Consider the following 27,538-nt stretch of genomic DNA (forward strand, 5'->3'; position numbering starts at 1 on the left):
TATTTCTCACCATCTCGGAGTCCTTCAGGTTTTTTTTAGCAAACTCCATGCGGGCTTTCATGTGTCTTGCACTGAGGAGAGGCTTCCATCGGGCCACTCTGCCATAAAGCCCCGAGTGGTGGAGGGCTGCAGTGATGGTTGACTTTCTACAACTGTCTCCCATCTCCCGACTGCATCTCTGGAGCTCAGCCACAGTGATCTTTGGGTTCTTCTTTACCTCTCTCACCAAGGCTCTTCTCCCCTGATAGCTCAGTTTGGCCAGACGGCCAGCTCTAGGAAGGGTTCTGGTCGTCCCAAACGTCTTCCATTTAAGGATTATGGAGGCCACTGTGCTCTTAGAAATCTTAAGTGCAGCAGAAATTTTTTTGTAACCTTGGCCAGATCTGTGCCTTGCCACAATTCTGTCTCTGATCTCTTCAGGCAGTTCCTTTGACCTCATGATTCTCATTTGCTCTGACATGTACTGTGAGCTGTAAGGTCTTATATAGACAGGTGTGTGGCATTCCTAATCAAGTCCAATCAGTATAATCAAACACAGCTGGACTCAAATGAAGGCGTAGAACCATCTCAAGGATGATCAGAAGAAGTGGACAGCACCTGAGTTAAATATGAGTGTCACAGCAAAGGGTCTGAATACTTAGGACCATGTGATATTTCAGTTTTTCTTTTTTAATACATCTGCAAAAATGTCAACAATTCTGTGTTTTTCTGTCAATATGGGGTGCTGTGTGTACATTAATGAGGAAAAAAATGAACTTAAATGATTTTAGCAAATGACTGTCATGCACTATTCCTATTACAGGGGATGTTTACATTCCTTGTAATAGGAATAAAAGTGATCACAAAAAATAAATTCAAAGGGAAAGTAAAAATAAAAAAAAATGTAATAAAATAAACAATAATAATAAAAAAAAAAATTTAAAGCTCCCCCGTCTGCTAATGCATACGTAGGTCGCGCCTGCATATGTAAACGACGTTCAAACCACAGATATGAGGAATCGCCGTGAACATTAGAGCAATAATTCTAGCACAAGGCCTCCTCTCTAACTCCAAACTGGTAACCTGTAAAAAAAATTTTAAAGCGTAACCTATGGAGATTAAGTATCAAAGTCTGACATTCCACGAGTGTGCACAATTTAAAAGCAAGACATGTTAGGTATCTATTTACTCGGCTAACATCATCTTTCACATTATAAAAAAAATGGGCTAACTTTACTGTTTTTTTTTTTAATTCATGAAAATTTATTTTTTCCTCCAAAAAAATCAGGATTGAAAAATTGCTGCGCAAATACCGTGTGACACGAAATATTGCTATGACCGCCATTTCATTCCCTAAGGTCTCTGCTAAAAAAATATATATGATGTTTGGGGATTCTGAGTAATTCTCTAGCAAAAAAATGATGATTTTTACATGTAGGAGATTAATGCTGCAATTTGTGAATGGAAGTGGTTAAAGCCAAGTCTGATGACTTCTGGTACTTTTTTTTTTTATTTACTAATTTAATTATTGCTCATTTTTTATGGCCTTGCTTTAATGTAAGTAAACACAATTTTAGATTTCCTGCAGGTATCTGAAATAGCTTAGAAGTCTTTTTGAATCTTTATCTTATGAATTGTAGCATAGCAAATTAATGAAATCGGAGGGGAATATTCTCCCATTTAATCTGTAACGGGTTTTTAGTTCAAAGCTTATTTTTGCATCTTCTTTGAACTTGAATCACGACTTTAGTTCGCTTGTAGCACAAACAAGTATGGTGGATGAGATTATGTGTGTGTGTTTGATTTTTGTGATAGAGTCATCACTTCCAATAAAATGATTAAAGACTAAGCCTGCCCAAAACTGATGTTTAGCTATTGAACCAACACATGCATGGTATGGTTTGAGTCTGCAAATGAGATGATGTAGTCAGCTATTCCTTACTGGATTGCTTAATATGCTGTTAAGAAAGAATCTGATTCCTTTATTTCACATACAGCTGCATAAAAAAGCAGTGGATTTCAATTCCAGAATCCCAAGAGATGCAGTGTAAGCAGCCAAACTTGGACATAGAATCTACTCAGTACTTTTCCACCAAGTACCTGTATAGATGTTTTGGTTGTACAGTCACTGACCTCTTTACTTTATAAAGTTCTCAGATAAAGCTAGCTTAAAGGAGATGTATGGGTTTTAAAAAAACAAAAAAACAAAACAAAAATCTATACTCAGCTCTTGGCTGCAGCATCTGTCCCATGCAGGGTTGCCAACTTTCAGTAGATTTACGAACAGTCTGTAAAATCCATAATTTTTGCATCTGTCCATGAATGTCCATTATGGACATGCATACTGCATGTCCGTAATGGACATTAGTGCACAGACGCAAAAATTACGAATTTAACAAACTGTAAATTTACCGAGGCTGGGTTCACACTTAATACAGATGCGACTCACAGCAGGGGTCCGGTGCATTCCTGTTCTCCATTTCAGGGAGGAATCAGGCCCGAATTTTTGCCTGACTTCGGGCCTGAAACAGAGCCAAAAACGCACAGGACCCCTGTGCAGTGCGCTCTGCGGTCGCCCTTGAGATGTGTGAACCAGCTCCATACAGAGCCAGGCACAGTCTCCTGTCATGAGAATTGGATGCAGGGTTTCTTCGCATAAGTGTGAACCCAGCCCTAAAGTTGGCAACCCTGGTCCCATGCCGACTCTAACACCAAGAACAGAGCAATCACATGACAGCTGATCACTCTGTTGACACATTTCACATTCTGCTCCAAGCAGAGAGCAGTGGCTGTCATGGCTCTGGCAGCTTGCTGAAAGGTGGAGCCAGCTATCCATTTTTTTTATACTTGCCTCTTTTTCGATATCTTCTGGCTGGTCATGTTACATGCACAGTCCGATTTTTCTTTGCCTGGCACTAATGGGTCCTCCTCGTTTGTATGGATAAAGGAATTTTGTCCCTCTGGACATACCTTCCTCTTGGCTAAGAGGTAGGTATTATTAACAAATGATTTATCCTAACCATTTGTTTCTTTTTAAGGGGGATCACCCAGCTCACCAAATTCTCACGTAGATCACTGTGGTTTTCAGGGATTCAGTCAGAACTGCAAACACCCCAAACACAACCACTGTGCCATGCCTAGTGAACATTATTATTTTATTACTTATTATATTATTATTAACCGTTCATTTAGGAATAATGACAGCTAATATGTGGAAGCTTAGTCTCAGACAAGGAATTTCATTTTATGACTGATAAACTTATTTTAATTTTTGTTTGAAGTACATACAACGAGTTATCCTGTAAACACTTGCTATTTTGGGCTTGTTCTGGCAAATTAGCTTATAATGAAAATCACTGACCTCTCACATCTGATTGGAGGTAGGTGAGGTGTGCTACCCGTGTCCATTTCAGTTTGTATATAATATTCTGACCTACTGGCATCACATAGTATAGCTCTGGGGTCCAGACAAATTCAGTGGATGTATTCCTAGTTTTCTGTATGTCTAAGCAAGAAGACTGCATTTTTTTCCCTTTCTTTGTTATTGTTTGCCAGTTCTCATGGTATTCCATATTTGTATTTTTGTGTTTCGAGTTGCTGTATTGTGCTAGTCTTAACCGATTGCCGATCATATACATTGGCACAATGGCACGGCTCCGCAAATGGGTGTACAGGTATGTCCCCTTTAGGAAGCGGCATTGTGGGCGGTTGCACCCGCCCCGAGCTCCGTGGCCATGCCCGCGGACTCGATGTCCCGCGATCGTGTCACGGAGCGGCGGAACGGGGAGATGCCTGTGTAAACAGGCATTTCCCCCTCCTCCCTAGTGACAAGACAGAGATCTACTGCTCCCTGTCATCGGGAGCAGTGATCGCTGTCATGTCCTAGTTAGCCATCCCCCCACAGTTGGAATTACTCCCTAGGACACACTTAACCCCTTGATCGCCCCCTAGTGGTTAACCCCTTCCCTGCCAGTGTCATTTATTCAGTAATCATTGCATTTTTATAGCACTGATCGCTGTATAAATGACAATGGTCACAAAATAGTGTCAAAAGTGTCCGTAATGTCGTAGTCATGATAAAAATATGTAGAAGAAAACATATCGGCCTAAACTGAGGAAAATATTTGTTTTTTTTTATATATTTTTGGGGGATATTAAGTATAGCAAAAAGTAAAAAATATTGCTTTTTTTTCAAAATTGTCGTTCTTTTTTTTTTTTTTTATAGCACAAAAAAAAATGCAGAGGTGATCAAATACCACCAAAAGAAAGCTCTATTTGTGGGAAAAAAGGAAGTTAATTTTATTTGGGTGCAACGTCGCACGACCACGCAATTGTCAGTTAAAGCGACGCAGTGCCGAATCGCAGAAAGTGCTCTGGTCAGGAAGTGGTTAAAACAGGGACACTTTAGTTCCTCCCTCCTCAGCTATACAAACTTAGCCTCTCCTTTAATTCCCCGCTGTTTTGTTCAGCCGAAGAAAGACAGCCCTGTGTTGTTCCAGTTCAAGTTTACATAGGGCTGAAGCTTCTCCCAGTTCCCTTATGACAGAGCTGGGCCAATCCTCAAACACCAAATGTGTCAATGTGTCATACCCTTAAGTAACCATTATGTTCTTCCCTGTTGGCAACAAAACAAAACGATAGGAAAGCAATAGAAAAGGGAATGTGTCCATTGAGTTATTGGGGGGGGGGGGGGGGGGGTCTAGCCTTAACGCAAACCATGCTGCTCTGCACGGGCAACACACAGATTTGCCCTAAGATTTGAAATGAATGCTTGACATGTCTATTTCACAGTTTGGTAAACTTGCATGCTTTGATTTATATGACCATATGCTTCCAAATCTGCAGGAATATGACTTGCTGATTCATGACAGAAGGAATAGGTACAGCCACCATGCAGTGCTCATTGCCAGAGCGACCTGTCGACAGGTCCAAGCATTGTTACAAGCGGAGGTGGGGGTATGCTTTTTGATTTCTTCTACCCAGCAGAGCAAAACCATCTGTATTTAAATCACCTCACCCACCCCACTCCTGCTACTGCTTGCACTCTTTATATAGACACATACTTATACGTTTTTTCCCAGTAGCTGCCAGTGGGCAGTCCCTCGTACCAGGCCAAGCGGTGCTTACAGGATGGTGTGTGAGGACTGCTCAGTGCAGTATTATTTTTAGCCCACAGTGTGTGCTGATAACCCCTGGAATGGGTCCACAATAGCCTGAGCTCAAAGCCAGTGAGTTAAATAAAGTTGTTTGTCATTTAGTTCAGAAGGCTTTGGAAATCTAGTTGCGCTGTGGGGGACAGCTATGGAATGAAGGTGAGTATTGCTGAAAATGTTGGATTGTTTATTTTTACTTCAGCTGGGCTATATATTTTTATCTGGAGTTCTCCTTTCATTTATTTTTTTTTCGGCTACTGGTATACTTAAAGCTACCCTTAAAGATTGCTTATTTAGGAGCTATCAGACCTACTCCTGTGCAGTCTTCCTTTGCTGCCTGTGATAGGAAAAAAAAATCCTGCATGCATGATTCCATAGTTCCTTTCTGTGTTTTGCTCTGTATAGGTTAAGCAGCCACAATGCATGACATGAAGTCAGTGTGAACAGACATTGACAGTTTAGGTTTTACATACTGTGTTGCATATTACCTGCTATTTATTTGCAATGAAATTAGATCTCAGGGCTAGAACCTGGGAAAGTCAGGCATTTGCCTATAATGCCAAGGACTGCAAAAAAACTGCAGTTCATAATAAGAGTCAATTCTGGTGAAAATGGCAACTTGGCTCTCCTTGCCTTTTAACAGTTAACTTTGCCATTTCTGTTTGTAGGGTGTTACCTGAACTATGATTTCTTGATCATATAGTACAGGACACAGATTTCTTTAAGTAGGTTTCTTAGAGCTTGCCTTCTAGTGATTAAACACTGGAAAAATTGATAGGCTGCAGAGATATTTCCCATGTATAACCTGTCCCACAACTAGCCAGACTCAGTTTTTTGAAGAGATAATGGCCCGCTTGTCTCTACTGAAAACAGCCTACCTTCTTTTTATAGACTTTTCTTCTCTCACTCTCTGGATGATTTCTTTCTGGATGATTCCTTTAAAGATAATCCAGAGGTTTGGACTTCGTAGTGCAGAGCCCAGTCTCCAAACACCTCTACTTGGGGCATTTTCCACCTTGGAGTGCAAAGCTAAGATGGGGTTAAATACCACCTATTAATGTTTAATTCCGCTTTTGGTGTGTGCAAAGAGAACTGCATCCATTCCACTGGTGTGGTCAGGCATTCCAGGGTGACTGTGGTTAATGACAGTAGCACCAATGTTTCATGTCCTGCTGGTGCCTGGTGTGGCAATGTTGCATTGTTCGCCTTCTTACAGTGTTTTGAAGGCAGTTACTGCATGTGCGTGCCCTGCCTCTTCCTCTCTGGATTCAGGTACTGGTCAAGCAACATCTACTGGTTCTCATTTCTAAGGGCACATTATTAGCAGTTTACTCCCACTAATCTTGGGTTACAGAGGCCTACAAGTGCTTGCACCATGGCATCCCTCACCCACACCTCTGCAGCAGAGGTAAAGGGTACCCCATTGGGGACATTTTATTAACACATATGGTGGACCGAAAGTATATTAATACAATGGGCTTTTCAACATCTGGCTTATGTCTTTCAAATTTGATAGCAACGCTTGCTGTATTGCCCACCCCTCAGTCTGCACATCCCAGACATGTTCTCTCTGAGTCTGTTGAGCCCTGCTTGACTAGCTTGTTATGTAGGCTAAATAGGGTCATTTGCTGCATTGCCCACTCTTCAGTTTGAATATCCCATTGTTAATGATATAAAGTGTCCTGTACTGTATGATCAGGAAAATAGGATTTTTGACTTTCCAGTAAAATCTCTTTTCTACAGTACAGGACATAGGACCCTCCGCTCTGTTCTCTATGATCTCCTTTTTGCTTGCTGCAAAACTGAGGCTAGCAGGGAGTGGGAGAGGTTTATAGGGAATTTTCCTACAGCCTTTTTTTCTGCCAGTGTCCAGTCATCTGAAAGTAACTGCATATAACCCAGTCATAATGATTTAAAGAAGCCTGTGTCCTGTACTGTACTCCCGGAAACTGATTTTATAGGTAAGTCAAAAATCCTACTTTTGGCCCTGTAGACTTCTCTGAAGGGTTCAGGCAGGTATGAGGAAAACATAGCAGTTATGCGTTTACTTTTAGGATAAATGTGTGCTTATTCTTTAAAAGTATTTTGAGGACACTTCTTGAATTCACATTTCACCTATTTTGCAAGGAGTTTTTGAAGCTTAGATGCACATACTAAGTTTAGCAGTGTTAGTTTGTGTATGTGTAGCCAAAATGTTTAGTTTAGTTTTGGATAGAGTAGAGGAGGATTAGAGCCCAAGTTAGAATTCAGTTAATTTTGGCATTTTGTGTTTTCCCTTCACTTCTTATCTTGAAGCCAACAGGAAATGAGGAAATTCCCCCAAAGTGAGGAAACTATCTTAGACAGTTCTCATGAGAACATTGGTCTCCAGAGAAGGATTATCCTTAACCTCCTGCTTTCATGACAACTCTAAAATGTAGGATTTCTATTATTTTTTGTGTCAGTGACAATGGTCACATGGACAAACAATGGGGCAAATTTCCCCAGCAGCATCACAGCATCACAGACAGCAATAAAACTTGGCAGAGGGTCTAACCATTTTTTAGTAACAAAGTGCTGAATTCTGGATTAGCAGTTTAAAATACATTTGGATGAACTGTTTTAGCCTTTTTGCTCTTTGCAAACTATTTTTAAACATCTCAGCAACTTAATAATTATAAGATGTGTAATTTGCTCAATAAATATTTTTCACCACTAGTGAATTTTCTCTTAAGTAAAGATTTGCATATGCACAGCAAAACTCTGAATAACTCTAAAAAACAAATTTAATGAAATGTTTAATGAATGTTGAAATGATATCTAATAGCCTTGATATGGAATGCTATTGCTGAGCTCCAACTAGGAAACCATGTGTATTGTGTGGTATAACGTTCTTGAGTTCCGAGTTCTTCTACTATTGATAAAAAAAAACTATGAAACTTTGTTTTGCTTTTTAATATCATAGTAGCTTGTAAAATTGCGACCATTCCATGTTATGTAGTGGGTCTCCATCACCCTCATCTCCCTTGTTTCACTGTTGCATGTAAACATCTGGTGGCATGAAGTCCATCAGAATTCAGTGTTTGTAATAGCAAACCACTAAAGATTATGGTTGTGAGATCAAAAGAGGTCACACTACAGATAAAATCTTAATTCATCATCGTCTCAGTACAACAGGCTGTAAGCTGGTGAGGTGGGGACTCAAGTTGGTTACCCAGTTGAATGGTCTTTTTACCAACAATTAATTTAAGTTTTTCTGAAAAATCTCTTTGATTAATTTCTTCAGTGTGTTACTATATTTTTTGTAAATAAGATGAACATGAAGATGTATCACTCTACCAAGCTACATTAAATCTTTATCCAACAGACCTGAACAAATGACATATTACTGCAGAAGCTAAAACCTATTAAAATGAGATGTCTGAGTTTCCACCTTGCCTGCCAGAAGGCTGTAGCCTGAAGTGGGGATTTTAAGATTTCAGCAGAAATAACCATTCATGAGTACCTACTCTCCAAGGATATTTTAGTTGCCCTTGCACAGAAGACAGCGCTTTCAAAGCAGGAACTGAGTTTAAAGAGTAAATTTCTGTTGATGGCTGTAAAAAAAAAAATACACTGTAAAACAATGTTCTAAAACTATAAAACATGAAAACTGCCATAGCTTGTTTGTTGGCACTATAAATATACCTACTTGGGTACTGTGAGTTGCAACTGCTCAGTTTACCATGTTCATGCCTGTATTAAAAAGCCAGGCCCTCCCTTTAGTTCTCCTAGGGCTTTATATGAAGTTGCAGATGTAATTAGATACTCTGGGCAGCTAGAATCTGCATTTAGAAGGCCAGGTGAACTACATAGGTGAAATATTTACTTTCCTTAATTGTAAAGTACAGGACACAGGCTCCTGGCAAACAAAGCTTTTAGCACAGTCCATATAACTCCTCCCACTCCCAGCAGTTCTTGGTATTTGATATTTATCTGCAGCAAGCCATATATGAACCCCGCTATAAGGAAGATGTGGGGCTTGTCTGTAACTGGTCTCTGCATGTGGAGATCGCCCTTAGTAAATCAGGGCATTTAACTGCAGAGTGCTTTACAAATCCAGAGCAGTGGTAGTCTTAATTCAGGTGGTTATAGTTCCTGAACATCCATGGAGCAGAAGGTATGCCCTCTTGAAATGGGCGATGCTGGAAGTCTTCCACCTAGTTGTTTTCGCTCCAGAAAAGGTGCCTGTACCCCTTGTGCGGTGAGTCCAGGGCTTGGCCTGTGGTTTCCTCCACCTGCCCCCCAACTTCTCTCGCACGCAGCTTCTCCCAGCCTGAGTGTAGATCTTGAACAGTGCACTCCTGTCTTCTGCAAAGGAGTGGGCGATGGCAGTACCATAGGCCAGGAACAGAGTGTCGCAGGGTGGCTACAACACTTTTATGGAAGTAGCAGAAGTTATATGGTCTGTCCTAGTAGCTTTGTTTGCAAGTGTCCTTGCCTGAAGGTGGCAGGATATGACCCGTGGTAAAGATTTAAAGGCATCTGTGTCCTGTACTGAAATCCAAGAAAAAGATTTTACAGGTAAGTCAAAATCCTTTTTTGCTGCTGTATCTGAAATTTTATTCAGTTATCTTGTTGTTTTGTTCTACCTGTCTTGTGATAGACACATCTGCCACATTGCGATAATTTATCCAGGTTCAGCTTCATGTTTTCCCAGATAAAACGCACAGTCATTTGACAGTGGTGATAAAGCTGCTTCTTTGTAAAGTGAGCAGGCCAGAGGTGAAGTCTGCATTGATTAACCATATGCATCACCTGTCTGGTTGTGCATTATGGCAGTAGTGTGTCATAATATTGTCTATACAAAATTACATATCCTTTGGCAGGCAAACCTGTATATACAACTCCAATCTCAAAAAGGTGGGTCACTGTGCAAAAATCTACATAAAAACAGAACACAATGATTTACAAATCTCATAAACCCATATTTTATTTACAATAGAAATCCTATAAAATGTGTACTGAGAAAATACACCATTTTAAGAAAAAATAAGGTAATTTAGAAGTTGATGGCAGCAACATGTCTCAAAAAAGTTGAGACAGAGCTACAAAATGGTAGCAAAGTAAGTGAAACAAGAAAAAGCTGGAAGAAAATTTTGAAACTAATTGGGTTTATTAAAAACAAGTCATGCAAAGAAAAAGCCATATCTGACCATGATCCAAAAAGGCAGCCATCTTCTTTGGACCAAAGCTCACTTAAAATGGTCTGTTGCAAAGTGAAAAACTGTTCTGTGGGTCAAACTAATCAAAATTTTACATTCTTTTTTGTCAATCCTGAGCTCCTGACCTTCTGGACTAAAGAAAAGAGGGACCATCCAGCTTGTTATCAGAGCTTAGTATAAAAAGCCTGCATCTATGATGGTATGTGGGTGCATTAGTGTATATGGAATGGAAAAGGCACTGTCAATGCTGATATACATATCCAGGTTTTAGAGCAGCATATGCTCCCAAGGGAAGGCCTTGCATATTTCAGTAGGACAATGCTAACAGAATACTGCATGTATGACAACAGTATGGCTTCATAGTAGAAGAATCCGGGTGCCTAACTGGCCTGCCTGCAGTCCAGACCTTTCACCAGTTGAACAAAATTGAAATCTTGAAATGAAAAATACAACCAAGAAGACCAACCCAGGACTGTTGAGCAGCTATAATTCTATATGAGAAGATACTGGGACAACGTTCCTCTTCAGCAGCTGGTCTTCCCAGACATTTAAGAGGGGATGTTACAGTGTGGCAGACATTGCCCTGACCCAGCTTTTTGAGACCTGTTGCTGCCATCAATTTCAAAACTACTCCTTTTTTTTTTTAAATTGTACATTTTTTTTTCAGTTTAAACGTTTGATGTTTTCCTTTTTTTATTGTGAATAAAATATGGGTTTATGAAATTTGCAAATCGTTGCATTCTGTTTTTAATGCCAATTTTTCACAGCATCCCAACTTTTTTTGGAATTGGGGTTGTATATTAAACTGGATTTTTTACTGTTTGCCTAGAGTTGAAATAAAAATGTAGCCACCATAGCTGAAACTACATTTGCATTATAAGAACTGCCTGAACGAGCAGCAATTTAGTTTAATGCATAAGCCAGCTGTATGCATGCAAAAAGACACTATTTAGAAATCGTTAAGAAGTCTTCAGAATATGACAGCACTTACATACAGTGCCTTGCAAAAGTATTCACCACCCTTGGCATTTTTTGTGTTTTGTTGCCTCACAACCTGGAATTAACATGGATTGTTTGAGGATTTGCATCATTTAATTTACAGACCATGCCCACAACTTTGAAGATGTTTTTTTTTTATTATTTATTTTGAAGCAAACAACAAATAGGACAAAATAACAGAAAAAGTCATTGTGCATAACTATTCACCCCACTAAAGTCAATACTTTGTAGAGACACCTTTTGTGGCTATTACAGCTCCAAGTCGCTTTGGATAAATCTCTGTGAGCTTGCCACATCTTACCACTAGGATTTATGCCCATTCCTCCTTGCAGATCTGCTCCAGCTCCTTCAAGTTGGATGGTTTTGCGCTTATGAACAGCGATCTTTAAGTCTGACAACAGATTTTCTATTGGATTGAGGTCTGGGCTTTGACTAGGCCATTACAACACATTTACATGTTTCCCCTTAAACCACTCAAGTGTTGCTTTAGCAGTGTTTAGGGTCATTGTCCTGCTGAAAGGTGAACCTCCTTCCTATCCTCAAATCACACACAGAATGGTACAGGTTTTGCTCAAGAATATCCCTGTATTTAGCACCATCAGTCTTTCCCTCAACCCTGACCAGTTTCCCAGTTCTGACTGCTGAAAAACATCCCCACAGCATGATGCTGCCACCACCATGTTTCACTGTGGGGATAGTGTTCTTTGGGTAATGTGATGTGTTGGGTTTGCGCCAGACATAGCATTTTCTTCGATGGCGAAAAATTTTAATTTTAGTCTCATCAGACCAGAGCACCTTCCTCCATACATTTTGGGAGTCTCCCACATGCCTTTTTGCAAACCCAAAACGTGCCATTTTGTTTTTTTGCTGAAAGTAATGACTTTCTTCTGGTCACTCTGCCATAAAGCCTAGCTCTACTCTCTGCTGTGGAACTTTGCAGCTCTTCCAGGGTTACCTTAGGTCTCTGTGCTCCTTCTCTGATTAATGCCCTCCTTGCCCGGTCCATGAGTTTTGGTGTGTGGCCATCTCTTGGCAGGTTTGCTGTTGTGCCATGTTCTTTCCATTTGGTTATGATAGATTTGATGGTGCTCCTAGGGATCATCAGAGATTTTGATATTTTTTTGTATAACCTAACCCTGACTTGTACTTCTCAACAACGTTGTCCCTTGCTTGTTTGGAGAGTTCCTTGGTCTTCATGGCAGTGTTTGGTTAGTGGTGCCAAAGCCTCTGGGGCCTTTCAAAAAGGTGTGTATGTGTAATGACAGATCATGTGACACTTAGATTGCACACAGGTGGACATCATTTCACTAATTATGTGACTTCTGAAAGTAATTGGTTGCACCAGAGCTTTTTATGGGCTTTATAACAAAGGGGGTGAATACATACGCACATGCCAATTATCAGTTTTTTATTTTTGAAAAAGTTTTATGTGTATATTTTTCTAATTTTACTTTGTAATGGAAATTTGTACATTCTGTATATAATTGTATTGTATTTTGTATGTATTGCACTCTGCCCTCACTGTGCACACGGCACTAATGTTTTCAGTAAATGTTTACATTCTTTCAAGTCCTGATTAGAATTAACCTGCCTATGTAACGCCCCTTGTTACCATAAACATACAATTGTAATATTAATTTGATACCTACGTAATCGTGTGCATAAAAACCTTCAATTGCGTCATAATAAAGCAGAACAGTTATTTGGAAAGATGCTGAGCGTATCTTTTGTGTCTGTTCCCTACTGCAGTAGTTATTAATTTGGAACCACTAATCAATATGAGGATAGGAGTTGCCTAGCATCAATTTAACCGAGTCAGCATGGCGAGCCAGCCAGGAGGGGATTCCAGGTGATCCTGAGTATCCAAAACAAGGAGCTTGAGACGATCCGGGAATTTCTGATAATCAGCCGACTGGGGTAAGCCTTTTGCTTACATTTGAGTTATCAGACTTCCTTGATCGGTAAGGCATTTTCGGGACAAAGGGTACCTATTTTACTCCCCTTAATCGAACTGTATTGATTGTGGGTTATATGTTATGTTGTCCCTGTCTATTGTCCATCGGAGTGTTATAGATAAGAAAGGGAAGAATAGTGCTGTTCACAGGTATATGTAGTAAATCTGTTAGATAAAATAGTTTAGAGGCAAGAGGGTATAGGCACACGTAGAGAAGAGAGAAGACTGGCCAGTCATTATGGGCATTGAATTAAGTAAGGGAATGAAGGGTAAGAGACCCTCAAAAATGCCCAGCGCAAGAGGAGCGCTATATATGAACCGAAGGTGCGGTTCCACCTATACTGAGCCCCTAGATTAATGGTTAAAGTGGACAGGGATCCACAATGGGTAACTGGGTTACCAAGGTCCACAGGGACTAAGAATCATGCAGAGTAAACAGCTAGAGAAACAGCTATCTATGTGAGCAGGATGGATCAAGGGTGACAATAACACTAGACAGAAAGGGACATTTTCATGTTAAGGTGTGGGATTAATTTGGGGTCAGGCACTACAACTATTAGAGTCAGAAACAGAGAAATGAGAGGTAAAACAGAATACTTTATATGTTGTCAGAGAGGGAAGATGGGATGAGCACTGTGGTTGCCCGTCTGATCATAGAAGCTAGATATAAAAGATATCTGAACAAAATAAGGAAAGCAGAATTTAGGCAGGGAAATATTAATGAGAGTTAAAAGAAAGTGAGAGAATGATATGCATGTGTTGTGTACAAATGGGAAAAATGTAAGCGATTTTAGAGAGATATTGGTGTATGTGTGTGCGAATGCTGGGACCTTTAGTTCTATTGCTTGTGTGTGTCATGTACGCAGATGTGACCCCCTCCTTTGCGCTCTCATGAAAGAAATGTGGCTGGGATGAGAGGTTAGTGATAAGCTGGAAGGACACCATGCCAATTTCTGTTGCCTATCATCAATTTAACCGAGTCACTTCACCAACTTAAACTATTGTGTTCTGATCCATCACATATAATTCAGATTAAAACATGAAACTAACGGCTGTAATGTAACAGAATAGGTAAAAAGCCAAGGGGGTGAATACTTTTGCAAGGCATTGTATGCTGTACAAGAGACATTTTGGTTTATCTCCTACTAGTGCAATCTGTTGTATGTAGGTCGATCCAGCATGGGGCATGCATTGTATGAGACATAAACATTTATTTAACAAAATTGTCAGTGCTTTGGCTTCCATTCATGTTTATGACATACTAATTCCTCATATACTGCCTGTTTACTCAGCTTGTTTCCACCTGTGCTTTATTGGTCCGGCAATTGAAATAATCAGAGAAGATGCGTTCTTGGTTTCCACTAGTTGACTTTATTATGTTTGCATTACAGGCAAAAATCGAGTGCTGTCTGAGCCAGGAATTTACTGTGGAGAATGTGCTTGCAGCACTGCCAGCATTTCCCAAAGGTGCTCCCCAGCAGCGGGCAAAGAGAGCTGCAGAAGCATTAGTGAAAGCTGCCAATTATTCCAGGCTAATGGCAATGCAACAGGTATCCTCCCCATTACTCCAGTACAATGATTCAATCATCTCTTCACTGTATAGTGCTTAAAATGGATCTGCTAGCTGTTATGTGTGAAGGAAAACTATTATTATAAACAGCTGCACTGAAGTCTTAGGAGCTTTCAGAGTCAAACATTTCCCAGCCAGGACTAGGAAACAGCTGCTTGGTTATGTTTTATGAATAGAGACACATGATTCTGAAAAACCCAGACCAGTGAAACGGTTTTTCAAAAGAATGCCAAATTCATTTAACACTTTCCTTGGCAGAAGATAGACTCTTCATAAATGATGCCTTTTTACATTCTGACTGCTTTTTAGAAGCAAGACAGTTTCTTTCTTCATTACATTAATTTCAGTTCCATTGCAAAAATTTCAGATTTATGCTGATACCTTTTGTTGCCCACCTATTTGTTGTATCTCCAATAGACTCATACAGCATGACAAGTCTGCTAGTGTTTATCCCCCATTTATATGAAAACAAGAAAATTCCTCTAGGTGGAACTTTAGAAGGGCAGCGAACAACTAAACGATCACAGAGAAGTACAAAAAAATATATACATTTTAATAGATCAAAAAAAAAAGTTAAAAAAGATACAGTACATAAAATATTTTTTGGAATGCAGGTACAGGTGTATGCAATTAACCTGGTCAGATCCGCGCTATAGCCAAATGACGACTACAGCGCGGACCTGCTTTGCCGAGAGTACATCTATTGACATCCTCCCGTGCCTACGCCTCCTGCAGGGCGCGCGCGGCGCGCTCTGTGATCAGTGAGTCTATAAGACTCGCTGGATCACAGATCAGAGTAAGGGGCCGATCCCGACCCCTTACCACGTGATCAACTGACAGCCAGTGACAGCTGATCATGTGATGTAAACAGAGCTGGTAATTGGCTATTTTTTCTCCTCGCACTGACAGCGCGAGGAGAAAAAAAAAGCCGATCACCGGCGGCTGTGAGAGGGACATTGGTCCCGATCATGGAGAGAGTACACAAAAGTGCCGCCTACCAGTGCCACCTATCAGTGCCCACACATCAGTGCCATCTATCAGTGGTGCCCATCAGTGCCACCCATCAGGGCCCACCAGTGCTGCCTTATCTGTGCCTATCAGTACCCACCAGTGCAGCCTATCAGTGCCCACCAGTGCTGTCTCATTAGCGCATATCAATGAAGGAGAAAAATTACCTGTTCGCAAAATTTTATAACAAACTCTGAAACCAGATTTTTTTTTTTTCAAAATTTTCCATCTTTTTTGTTTTGTTTAGCAAAAAAATAAAAATCCCAGCTGTGATTAATTACCACCAAAAGAGAGCTCTATTTGTGTGAAAAAATGATAAATGTTTCATTTGGATACAGTGTTGTATGACCGCACAATTGTAATTCAAAGTGTGTCAGCACTTGGTCTGGGCAGGTGGGGGGTTTAAGTGCCCAGTAAGCAAGTGATTAAGTAACAACAGTTGGTAACCACCATTGATCTGTTGGAAATATGGTATAAGCAACAGAGATACCCAACGCGTTTCAAGTTTACGGTATTGGTTCTCTTCTTCAGGGGTAGAAGGTTACAACGGGACGTTAATACGTCTAAAATTAGCAAAAAATAATGTGTAAAAGTATATATTTATAATGACAAACAGTTAAACAAGAAAATAGTTTTTTCTTTTGCTCTTACACATATATACTAACCATATACATTGCATAGACATTTACAGTATCTTGCACCAAATTTAAAACACTAGGGACAGACTACAACCACAGGTCCACCCAGATTCTGATTCAGACAGCTGCGGCTGCATCCCGGGGCGCATCAATGCCCAAATAAGGTCACCCACAGAGGGCGAGTCCCGAGGGATCCTCTCTATTGGTCCTTAATGTGTGTGAAGCAACAAAATCACTAAGGGAAAAGAGGAAATGGAAAGCGACAGCTAGTTGTATGCAATTAAATGAAATAGTTGGAAAAAAATCCACCTGGCCATTATGTCAGGTGTGGATTATCACATGGGTATGTGAGTATATATTATTATTCAGGTGATATAAACACATTGTAAAAAAGCATGGGAGTTACCTTTCACAAACTTTCATATGTATTGAGAAGGACACCTGAGACTCACTCCAAAAATGGAAGCCACAGATGGACAGGATTATTCCTGGATATACCCAGGAGACAAGTAACCTATGGTATGGTAAATAAGGGATAGTAAGTTAAATGCAAGGTGAACCGTCAGATCACCTCATATAAAACAGGACCTTAAAGGCTGTCCGGCCGCCATACCACATTGAGGGGAAGCCGAATACCTCATGGGGGTGTGAGTGGCCTCCGTGCGCTGAGCCGGAGACCAATGGGCATGCGCCCATGCAGCACACAACCCCATCTGATCGGACATTGATTATAAAATGATGAAAAAAGAAACATCCAGGAAAACCCAGAGAATACATTATAAGAGTGATAATAATAAAAATAATAGTAATGTGTAGGCTAACAATGCAAGCAGTGCAGAAGATTACACATTGATTCATGGAATGCATTACATTTATACATTAACCCTTGGTAGCATAAGGGGAACATGGAAAAGTGTTTTTTAGAATTAGGATAATCACAAGCAGGCAATTTCCCGGATAATCAAAAATAGTGAGCACAGTTTTACATTGTTAATCATGGAAAATGGTTAACCCTTCAGACCTGATTTTGTGAATATGTTAAGTATGATATTAAAGGGGATCATAAGGCTCCCATTCATATCGCCCTGAGGTGAACCCCTCCAGGAAGGGCCTAAAGGAAACTGAGCCATTGAGGCCAGGGGCTGAGTGGCATTTAGGCAGAAGATCCTCCTTTGTTCGTGCTGCAACAGAGTCTTATTCCAGTCTCCTCCCCGTATACCTGAGCGTATATGGTTGAGAATTAGAAAGGAGACTCTGGGACCAATTCCATTGTGTATGTTGGTAACATGTCGACCAAGGGGTAAGCTTGGATTGCATGTCTTCATTGAGGCATTATGACAATATGCCCTTCGCCAGAATTCCTGTATCGTCTTGCCCACATAGAAGCATGCACATTCACATAGGAGGAAATCTACCCCACCCCCCCCGGAGTACTGGAGTTTGGCAGTTGGCATGACGGGGTCTGTACCATTCAGGATTTGGAAGTAAGATGTTTGTGGATGTATTGAGGAAGCGGCAATAATTGTAACCTCCACGCGTAAAAGTTCATACCCTTTTACAAGGGTCCTTGCGCCCGTGTGCTTTGAATTCACTGGAAGTCAACTGATCACGCAAGGATGTAGCTCTTCTGAAAGTAAATGATGGAAAATCAGGCAACTATAGTAGGATCCAGTGTTAGGACATGCCAGTATTTTTCAACTATATGTTTGATTTTCTTGTGTTGGTTGGAGAATTTAGTAATGATGGATATTGGATTTTTCTTTTTGGTTCCTAGAAGGGGGGATTGTATAGTAAATCACTCCAAGTCCTGGTGCAGGCTCTCTTGTATGCCTTCTTCAGACATGTGTTTGAATAACCCCGTGCCAGAAGCCTGGCTTTCAGGGAGTCAGCTTCCCTCTTCCCACATCATTGTCCGAACAGTTTCTCCTGATCCTCAAATATTGACTATAAGGTATAGATAAGATTAATGCCTTAGGGTGGAAGCTACTGGCATGCAATATAGAGTTGCCTGCCATGGGCTTCCTATACAGGCTGCTGCTTAGTAAGCCATTGGGATCCTTGTGAATAGTTACATCGAGAAAAGTAATGGATGACTTATCCCATGTCATTGTAAAACTTAAATTAAAGTCGTTTTGGTTAAGTTTATGCAGGAAAGGTTGTAATAGGTCAGTGGGTCCATCCCACATGATGAAAATATCGTCTATATAGCGATACCATACAACAATGTTGCTCATAAATTATGTCATATCTTCTGATAGGTTGATCATGCGTTCCCATTACCCCAGGTACAGATTGGCATACGATGGGGCACAGGAGGTCCCCATTGCAATACCCTGTACCTGGAGGTAGTGGGAACCATTGAAAGAAAAGTAGTTATGATGGTTATAAATCCCCCATTTACAGGTGGCATCTAGCTCATCCGGTTTGATTATTTATTTTAATCCACAGCGAATACAGCAGGAACAATTGTGCTTGGTATTGTAGTCGGCGTGTGTTCTTTCTGGCAGAATCTCGTTGGCCTATCATAGTTCCATCATATCATGTCATAGTACTTGCAATAGGACAATATTTGAAAATATTCCTTATTGTGTATCCTCCAGCTTACTGTTCTAGAAAGGCCTTTCCCAGACTATATAATTAGTTTGCAGTATCATGATAAACATGATAAAAGCAAGACAACAAAACTGCAAACTCTAAATCACGTGAAAGGAGCTGCAGATAACAAGTATACTGTATCTGACTCTCTCTCTCTATATATGTGTGTATATATATATATATATATATATATATATATATATATATTCTACAGTATCTCACAAAAGTGAGTACACCCCTCACATTTTTGTAAATATTTTATTATATCTTTTCATGTGACAACTCCGAAGAAATTACACTTTGCTACAACGTAAAGTAGTGAGTGTACAGCTTGTATAACAGTGTAAATTTGCTGTCCCCTCAAAATAACTCAACACACAGCCATTAATGTTTAAACCGCTGGCAACAAAAGTGAGTATACCCCTAAGTGAAAAGTCCAAATTGGGCCCAATTAGCCATTTTCCCTCCCCGGTGTCATGTGACTCGCTAGTGTGTCAAGGTCTCAGGTGTGAATTGGGAGCAGGCCACCCTGTGTCTCTAATAATTTCTCCCTGCTGATTTGACAGTCTACCCCGCTCGGAATGCAAAGTGGGGGGGGATTGTCCCGAGTATTACCCGTGTACCTGTGTTTTCAATAAAACAGTTCATGGTGAGCAACCAAACGAGTATTGCCTTGTTTTGTGGTTGTCAGAGGTTGGAATATCTGATATCTATATTCAGACTGGGAGGAATCGTTATATGAGGAAAGCACTCAAGCGGAGTGTGGGACGTTTCATTACACCTACCTACACAGGGGGGCACAGCCTTGTACGCAGGCCTATACCTACCTACACAGTGGGGCACAGCCATATACGCAGGCCTATACCTACCTACACAGGGGGGCACAGCCATGTACACAGGCCTATAACTACCTACAGAGGGGGGCACACCCATGTACACAGGCCTATACCTTCCTATAGATGGGGGGCACAGCCATGTAGACAGGCCTAAACATTCCTACAGAGGGGGGGGCACAGCCATATACACAGGCCTATAACTACCTACAGAGGGGGGCACACCCATGTACACAGGCCTATACCTACCTACACATGGGGGGCACTGCCATGTACAGAGGAGAGCCAGGTGCAGGGGAGAGTCACGTGCAGAGTATAGCCATGTGCAGAGGAGAGCCATGTACAGAGAAGGGCACAGCCAGATACAGAGGAGAGCCATGACACTGTACGGTATGTGATGGCACTGTACGGCATGTTATGATACTGTACGGCATGTGATGACACTCTATGGCATGTAATGACCTATACCTACCTACACAGGGGGGCACAGCCATATACGCAGGCCTATACCTACCTACACAGGGGGTCACAGCCATGTACACAGGCCTATAACTACCTACAGAGGGGGGCACACCCATGTACACAGGCTTATACCTTCCTACAGATGGGGGGCACAGCCATGTAGACAGGCCTAAACGTTCCTACAGAGGGGGGCACAGCCATATACACAGTCCTATACCTACCTACACATGGGGGGCACTGCCATGTACAGAGGAGAGCCATGTACAGAGAGCCAGGTGCAGAGGAGAGCCATGTGCAGAGGAGAGTCATGTGCAGAGGAGAGCCATGTACAGAGAAGGGCACAGCCAGATACAGAGGAGAGCCATGACACTGTACGGCATGTGATGGCATTGTACGGCATGTGATGACACTCTATGGCATGTAATGACTCTGTGCGGCATGTGATGGCACTGTATGACTCTGTGCGGCATGTGATGGCACTGTACAACATGTGATGGCACTGTACGGCATTTAATCCTGTAATATTCTATTTACAATGAAGGGAACATTATTGCTTTAGGGGTACTAGGTAATACACAAATTATTAGGGAGCAAAGCTCTGTCCATGTCTGAGGAGCTCTGTGCTTCAGTATGAAAATACAAGTAGATGTGAATGGAAGGTTTTGTTGTCTCATATAAAAATCAGAGCAATTGATAGTAAAAGGAAAAGTAGACAAAATAATAGGTGAAGGCACTGCACAATAGGCATTCAATGCTAAATGAGTATAAAGCATTTAAAAAAAGTCACCTTCCATTACTAGATAGCATGTTTTAGAGCAGAACTTGCAAGATGTTAGGCCTCATGCACACAGACAGTTTTGAGGCTTCAAGTAATTGTAAATGTACTGCAAAAAATATATTTTTAAACCTTTTTTTTAATTGTTTATTTAATGTTACGTGACCGCACAGCCCCATACGACCTTCATTCACCACAGCAAGGGGTGTGCCTGTTTGGTAATGGCATGGGCTTAATGACTCCAGTGAGAAAGTTCCAACCCTGTGGTATACTTGTCACAAAGTAGGGTGGTGGTGGGCAGGAAGGCTAACATACACAGCGAAGAAGTAACTTCCCTGTCTGTGTGTGCTGTGTTCCAGAACCACATTGTCTGATTTTTTTGAAAGAATTTATTTGCAAATTATGGTGGAAAATAAGTACTTGGTCACCTAAAAACAAGCAAGTTTTCTGGCTCTCACAGACCTGTATCTTCTTTACGAGGCTCCTCTGTCCTCCACTCATTACCTGTATTAATGGCACCTGTTTGAACTTGTTATCAGTATAAAAGACACCTGTCCACAACCTCAAACAGTCACACTCCAAACTCCACTATGGTGAAGACCAAAGAGCTGTCGAAGGACACCAAAAGCAAAATTGTAGATCTGCACCAGGCTAAGACTGAATCTGCAATAGGCAAGCAGCTTGGGGTGAAGAAATCAACTGTGGGAGCAATAATTAGAAAATGGAAGACATACAAGACCACTGATAATCTCCCACGGCCTGGGGCTCCACGCAAGATCTCTCCCAGTGAGGTCAAAATGATCACAAGAACGGTGAGCAAAAATCCCAGAACCACAACGGGGGGGGGGGACCTAGTGAACGACCTGCAGAGAGCTGGGACCAATTTAACAAAGGCTACCATCAGTAACACACTACGCCGCCAGGGACTCAGATCCTGCAGTGCCAGACGTGTCCCCCAGCTTAAGCCAGTACATGTCCGGGCTCATCTGAGGTTTGCTAGAGAGCATTTGGATGATCCAGAAGAGGATTGGGAGAATGCCATATGGTCAGATGAAACCAAAGTAGAACTGTTTGGTAGAAACACAACTCGTCGTGTTTGGAGGAGAGAGAATGCTGAGTTGCAACCAAAGAACACCATACCTACTGTGAAGCATGGGGGTGGCAACATCATGCTTTGGGGCTATTTCTCTGCAAAGAGAACAGGACGACTGATCCGTGTACATGAAAGAATGAATGGGGCCATTTATCTTGAGATTTTGAGTGCAAACCTCCTCCCATCAGCAAGGGCATTGAAGATGAAACGTGGCTGGGTCTTTGAGCATGAAAATGATCCCAAACACACCGCACGGGCAACGAAGGAGTGGCTTCGTAAGAAGCATTTCAAGGTCCTGGAGTGGCCTAGCCAATCTCCAGATCTCAACCCCATAGAAAACCTTTGGAGGGAGTTGAAAGTCCATGTTGCCCAGCGACAGCCCCAAAACATCACTGCTCAAGAGGATATCTGCATGGAGGAATGGGCCAACATACCAGCAACAGTGTATGACAACCTTGTGAAGACTTACAGAAAATGTTTGACCTCTGTCATTGCCAACAAAGGATATATAACAAAGTATTGAGTTGAACTTTTGATATTGACCAAATACTTATTTTCCACCATAATTTGCAAATAAATTCTTTAAAAAATCAGACAATGTGATTGTCTGGATTTGTTTCCACATTTTGTCTCTCATAGTTGAGGTATATCTATGATGACAATTACAGGCCTCTCTCATTTTTTTAAGTGGGAGAACTTGCACAATTGGTGGCTGACTAAATACTTTTTTGCCCCACTGTATGTGTGATGTAAGCCAAGACCACCCTACCAGCCACAAACAGAGAAACATTCCCACTGTGTGTGTTTAAATAAGCCTGCGCCACATAACAAAAAAATTGGAAAATATGGGCATACCATGCATCAGCACAGCATCCTGCAACACCAAGCAGTGATCAAACTGACCACTGGTCATCAGGTTTTTAAGGCCAATAGAATAATTAACACATTTAGAGGTTAGATTAAAAAATACTCTATATGTCTATACTAACATATATATTCAGTCTTATTTTGTGGGGTAGCATACGCATGCACGTGTTTACACCAGTGCACAGAGGCTTCAACATATACCTAAGTACGGTCATGTGGCCGGCTTTTCATGCCACCTGCAGCTCCCCGGGTGTGGAAAAATGCTGGGATTTTATGCAAAACCATATTTTAAACCCCAAACCATACGTACACAGGGGACTTTAAATGTAAAATAACATATTTTGTGCAAGGTCTAAGTGCAACTATGCAATTTAGCAGCTGTTTTTGGCTTGGATGCAGTTTACTAAGAAACTATGCATTTATTAAACATACATTTGCCTAAAAGTTAACTAGTTATTGACTTGTAAATGTTAGAAAAAGTATAATTTTAACTTTGAACTGCATTTATGTGCCTGTTAAATTTGCATGCAATTGTTTTTTCAGTTTATGCAACAGCAATAAAGCAAATATGTGTCAAGTTTGTTACAGTGACACAATTATAACAATGTACATCATGGAACAACAGAGTTATAAAAAATCGTCTACAGAATATAATAACTTTTTTTGTGCCCAGGAAAACCTCTTAGACATTCAGCAATTTAAATGGAACAGCAGGCAAAAAAATTTTTCTCTACCGTCCATTGAAGAGCACAGCTTGATGATAATTGAGGAACGCAGGGTTATACTGCCCTTATAGGGAAGATGGACACTGGGCATTTAAAAAACTGAAGAAATGTGTGTATGCCTGCAGACAACCAGCTGTGATACAGAGTATCTCCCAGTCATGGTGTTTGCAGCTTGGACTGGATGGAGATTTGTCCCCAATCTGTTTACTACAGGCTTGTAAAGCCAATCAGATGGGACATGTGTTATGTGTGCCAGATTCTTTAAAGCTTAAGGCTCTGCCACTGCCATTTTACAGTTTATGCTTTAAAGCACAGTAAAATATAGTCCTATATCCGCAGGCGATTAAACCTGCACTATGTGCAATATTGAACTTGGTGCAGATAAAGCTTGTGCTTCAGCACATCTTAAAGGTCCCAGTCAGTACTGCCTGAACCATTGGCTTTTGCTGACCCCCCTTTTTTTATCTATGTGTACTCCTTTCTGTTGTAAAAGGATTTATAATGATATGTTGCCTTACTTGATCGCAAGGGGTCAGATGCCTACCACCACCTTTCACAGCGGATTCTGCTGCAGTGGTTTTTTTTTTTTAGTAATTGGTCTAACCTTCCTGTAGTCAATACACTTGTGTTTCACCTATTTTAGTTTTAATCATCCCCATAGAGAATGTTCATTTCATGAACTCTCAAAAAGTTGAGTGTTCACAATCCATCTGTTCCTTGGTGAACACTATACTTATTCATCTGCACACTTTTTTCCCAGACTTTGGCTGATTGGTCAGTATCCTAAATGGGGACCTGATGGCTGCTGGCGTTGTCTCTCAACTCATTTATTGCATTGTCGCATTGAACTTTCAGTGCAACATGGAGCTGGATGTTAGCCAGTTAACCCTTTCTTTTACTCAGATCTACAGGGTACTCTGGCCTAAGTGCTACACAGTAGAGTAAGAAGTCCTTGTTTTGACAATTTATCATAGACTTCAGCTCTTTGCTGGACAAACTCTTTAAAAAAGCAGTGAAGATTGAAAATACTCACTTATCCTAGGAACACAAAGCTAAGGATGAAAGACACAATTTGACACCTTCCTATTCTGCATCTAAAATATTCCTTGAAGTTAGGTTTCAGTTTCCAGACCAACAAGACTTTTCCCAACCCCTGAGGTTCAGGGGGTTATAACATCCTTGGCAATCCAAGTGATCCAAACCTGCGGATTAGGCTGCCATCTCTTAAAGGTCCACTCCTACTGGTTCCATCAGAATTGATCGCTTTTGCAGAGATTTGGGAAATTCGCATAACCAATGCATGAATGTGGGAGCTAGTATTAATATGTTACTCGATTTTCACCTTCATCCTCTGCCTTGGCTCTTTGCTTCAGCAACATGAGATGGGCCTCTTTTCAGCCATTCAGGGATTGCTATCTCTAGGGTTATAGTTTGCAAAACCCATAAGAAGCAATTATCTCATCTTAGACTGAAATATTTTTGTACTGAATGTATTCAGTCATCAGCGATTTCTTTGGTTTGCCAAAAGCCAGTCATTATCTGTTTGTGGCCCTTCCCTTTGGCCTTGCCCCAGCTCCAAGTGTTTACAAAAGCCCTTACAATAATTTTGGGTCTTCTTTGTCTCAGAAATATTCAAGGCATCAGATAACTGGACAGTCTGTTGTTGAGCATGCAGACCCCCCAGCCTTGAGGCTGGGTTCACACCTATGCGAATTGGATGCGAGTTTCCCCACATCCAATTCGCATGACAGGAGATTGTGACCGGCTCTCTATGGAGCTGGTTCACATATCTCCGTTGCGGCTGCAGAGCGGCTTGCACAGGAACACTCTGTGTCTTTTGGCTCCGTTTCAGGGTTGAATTCAGGCAAAAAATTGGCCCTGATTGGTCCCTGAAATGGAGAACAGGGACACACCGGACCCCTGTTGCGAGCTGCATTGATTGGAGGTGGCCCTGATTCGTCCCTGAAACGGAGAACAGGGACACATCGGACCCCTATGCGAGCCGCACCCATCGCAGGTTACAATGCACATAGCTGATCTTTTGGCTGGGTTCACACCTATGCAAATTGGATGCGGTTTACCGCATCCAATTCGCAGAACATTTTAAAATCTATTAGTTTCAATCAATCTGGTTTGCATATGTGCGTTGCATTCACACTCCGCCCAAAAAAGTGTGCGTTTTGTAGGCAGTGCAGTGCTAATTGCTGGCACATTCTATGGGAACGCATTTGATTTGCAGATGCGTTCCATTGTTAATAGGCATTCTCCCCCCCTCCTCTCTACACCTCCCCCCTCCCTGCTCAGATGATCCGCAGCTACAACGGAGAGGAAGCGCTGAACAGCTGCTTTTTCTCTTCGCACAGAGAACAGAGCTGGAATTCGCACCGGACTGGTGTGAATCCTGCCTGAACATTGAGTAATCATCTCTGATTCCATTACAATACTTGGAGTACTTCGGGCTTTCTGCAGGATATCCTTCAGGCCAAAGTTTCCCTGTTCCATGGGAAGTTGAAGAAATCATTGAGTCAAGTTTGACAACTTCAATCCTGATGTTGATCTTTCCTGCCAAGCTGCAAGTAAGTGCTTAGACTGATGGTATCCACTTTAAACAAAAATGCAGTTCCATGTGGTCGTTCCTACTAGTTTTGGCCCAAAAGTTGTACTAGTCACGCTTTTAATACTCCCAATTTCTCCCCTTGTTTAGGGTTTTTTTTTTTCTTGCTGGAGTGGTTCCCCTGTGTTCTTTTGTGCCTGCCCCTCTGTTTTGACTGCTTTTGGATGCCTCTACATTGCTTAATTACCATCAAACTGTGTCCCTCAAAGGGCAATAAAGAAAAATAAATTTTTATTCACATTGTAAAACTTTTCAGAGTTCATTGAGGAACATAGCCTCCTTTTCATATGCTATCATTTCCTCCTTGGACTACTTGCAGCAACTAGCAAGGTTGGAGGAGTTTTATATTTTAGGAAGCATATCGCCCCACCCGACGAAAATATAAATAATCTACATCATTCTTCTTGAATATCTGTTATAAATATAAGCGTATGTTGTTTTAGGACAGTAACTGTTCTCCATGTTTACATTTGTCTTCTAAGCCACTACAGAGTGTTTGAGAAATATGATGGTACCAGTAGTATATAATAACTATAGTAAATTCCCATTGCTTATTTTATTCTGTTAAAATTAATAACCTAATAATGAGTGTCTCTTATTTGCTTTGTTTTGATCTGTTAAATTTACCATTGAAGAAATTTTGTTATATCTGTTTGTTAAAAAAAAAATACCATTTGATCCTGCAAGAAATCCACTGAGCTTGTAACTTCATGTAAACTCAGCAGTGTTCTCTCTAGCAGTGTTATCAGCTATGCCTAGTTCTCCTCTGGGAACAGCAGAACACTTCCCCCATGTTATGGTGATGAGGAAAGGGACAGTTGTTCTGTAGTCTAAATCAGGAACAAGCAGCCTAGGGTGACAACAGAGCTGTTCCTTAGATACATTACAGTAAGCAACCATTGTTACCCCTACACCAGGTAATGTATTACTGGTAGGATAATTGGGTAAAAATCTAGGAAGAAAACTTAAAAAGAGAAAAACTATTGCAGGCACCAAAGCTAAAGGCTATAAACTGTAGTCAAATTTTGTTTTGTGTTTTTAGTTACACTTTAAATGCAATTACTACTTTCATTTAATAGGAACTATTGAT

The 27,538-nt window shown here is 41.1% G+C and overlaps 1 protein-coding gene across 1 annotated transcript in view; it reads left to right on the forward strand.

Moving 5' to 3' along the window:
* The window catches only part of LOC141137152 (uncharacterized), a 184,350-nt gene that overhangs the window by 130,538 nt on the left and 26,274 nt on the right, over window positions 1-27,538 (forward strand). Inside the window, exon 10 of the mRNA XM_073624561.1 lies at window positions 14,660-14,818. Within this exon, the coding sequence (XP_073480662.1) occupies window positions 14,660-14,818 (159 nt within the window). The remainder of the gene's footprint in view (window positions 1-14,659; window positions 14,819-27,538) is intronic.

Source organism: Aquarana catesbeiana, linkage group LG01 (assembly GCF_042186555.1).
Source record: "Aquarana catesbeiana isolate 2022-GZ linkage group LG01, ASM4218655v1, whole genome shotgun sequence".
In the NCBI taxonomy this organism is placed as follows: domain Eukaryota; kingdom Metazoa; phylum Chordata; class Amphibia; order Anura; family Ranidae; genus Aquarana; species Aquarana catesbeiana.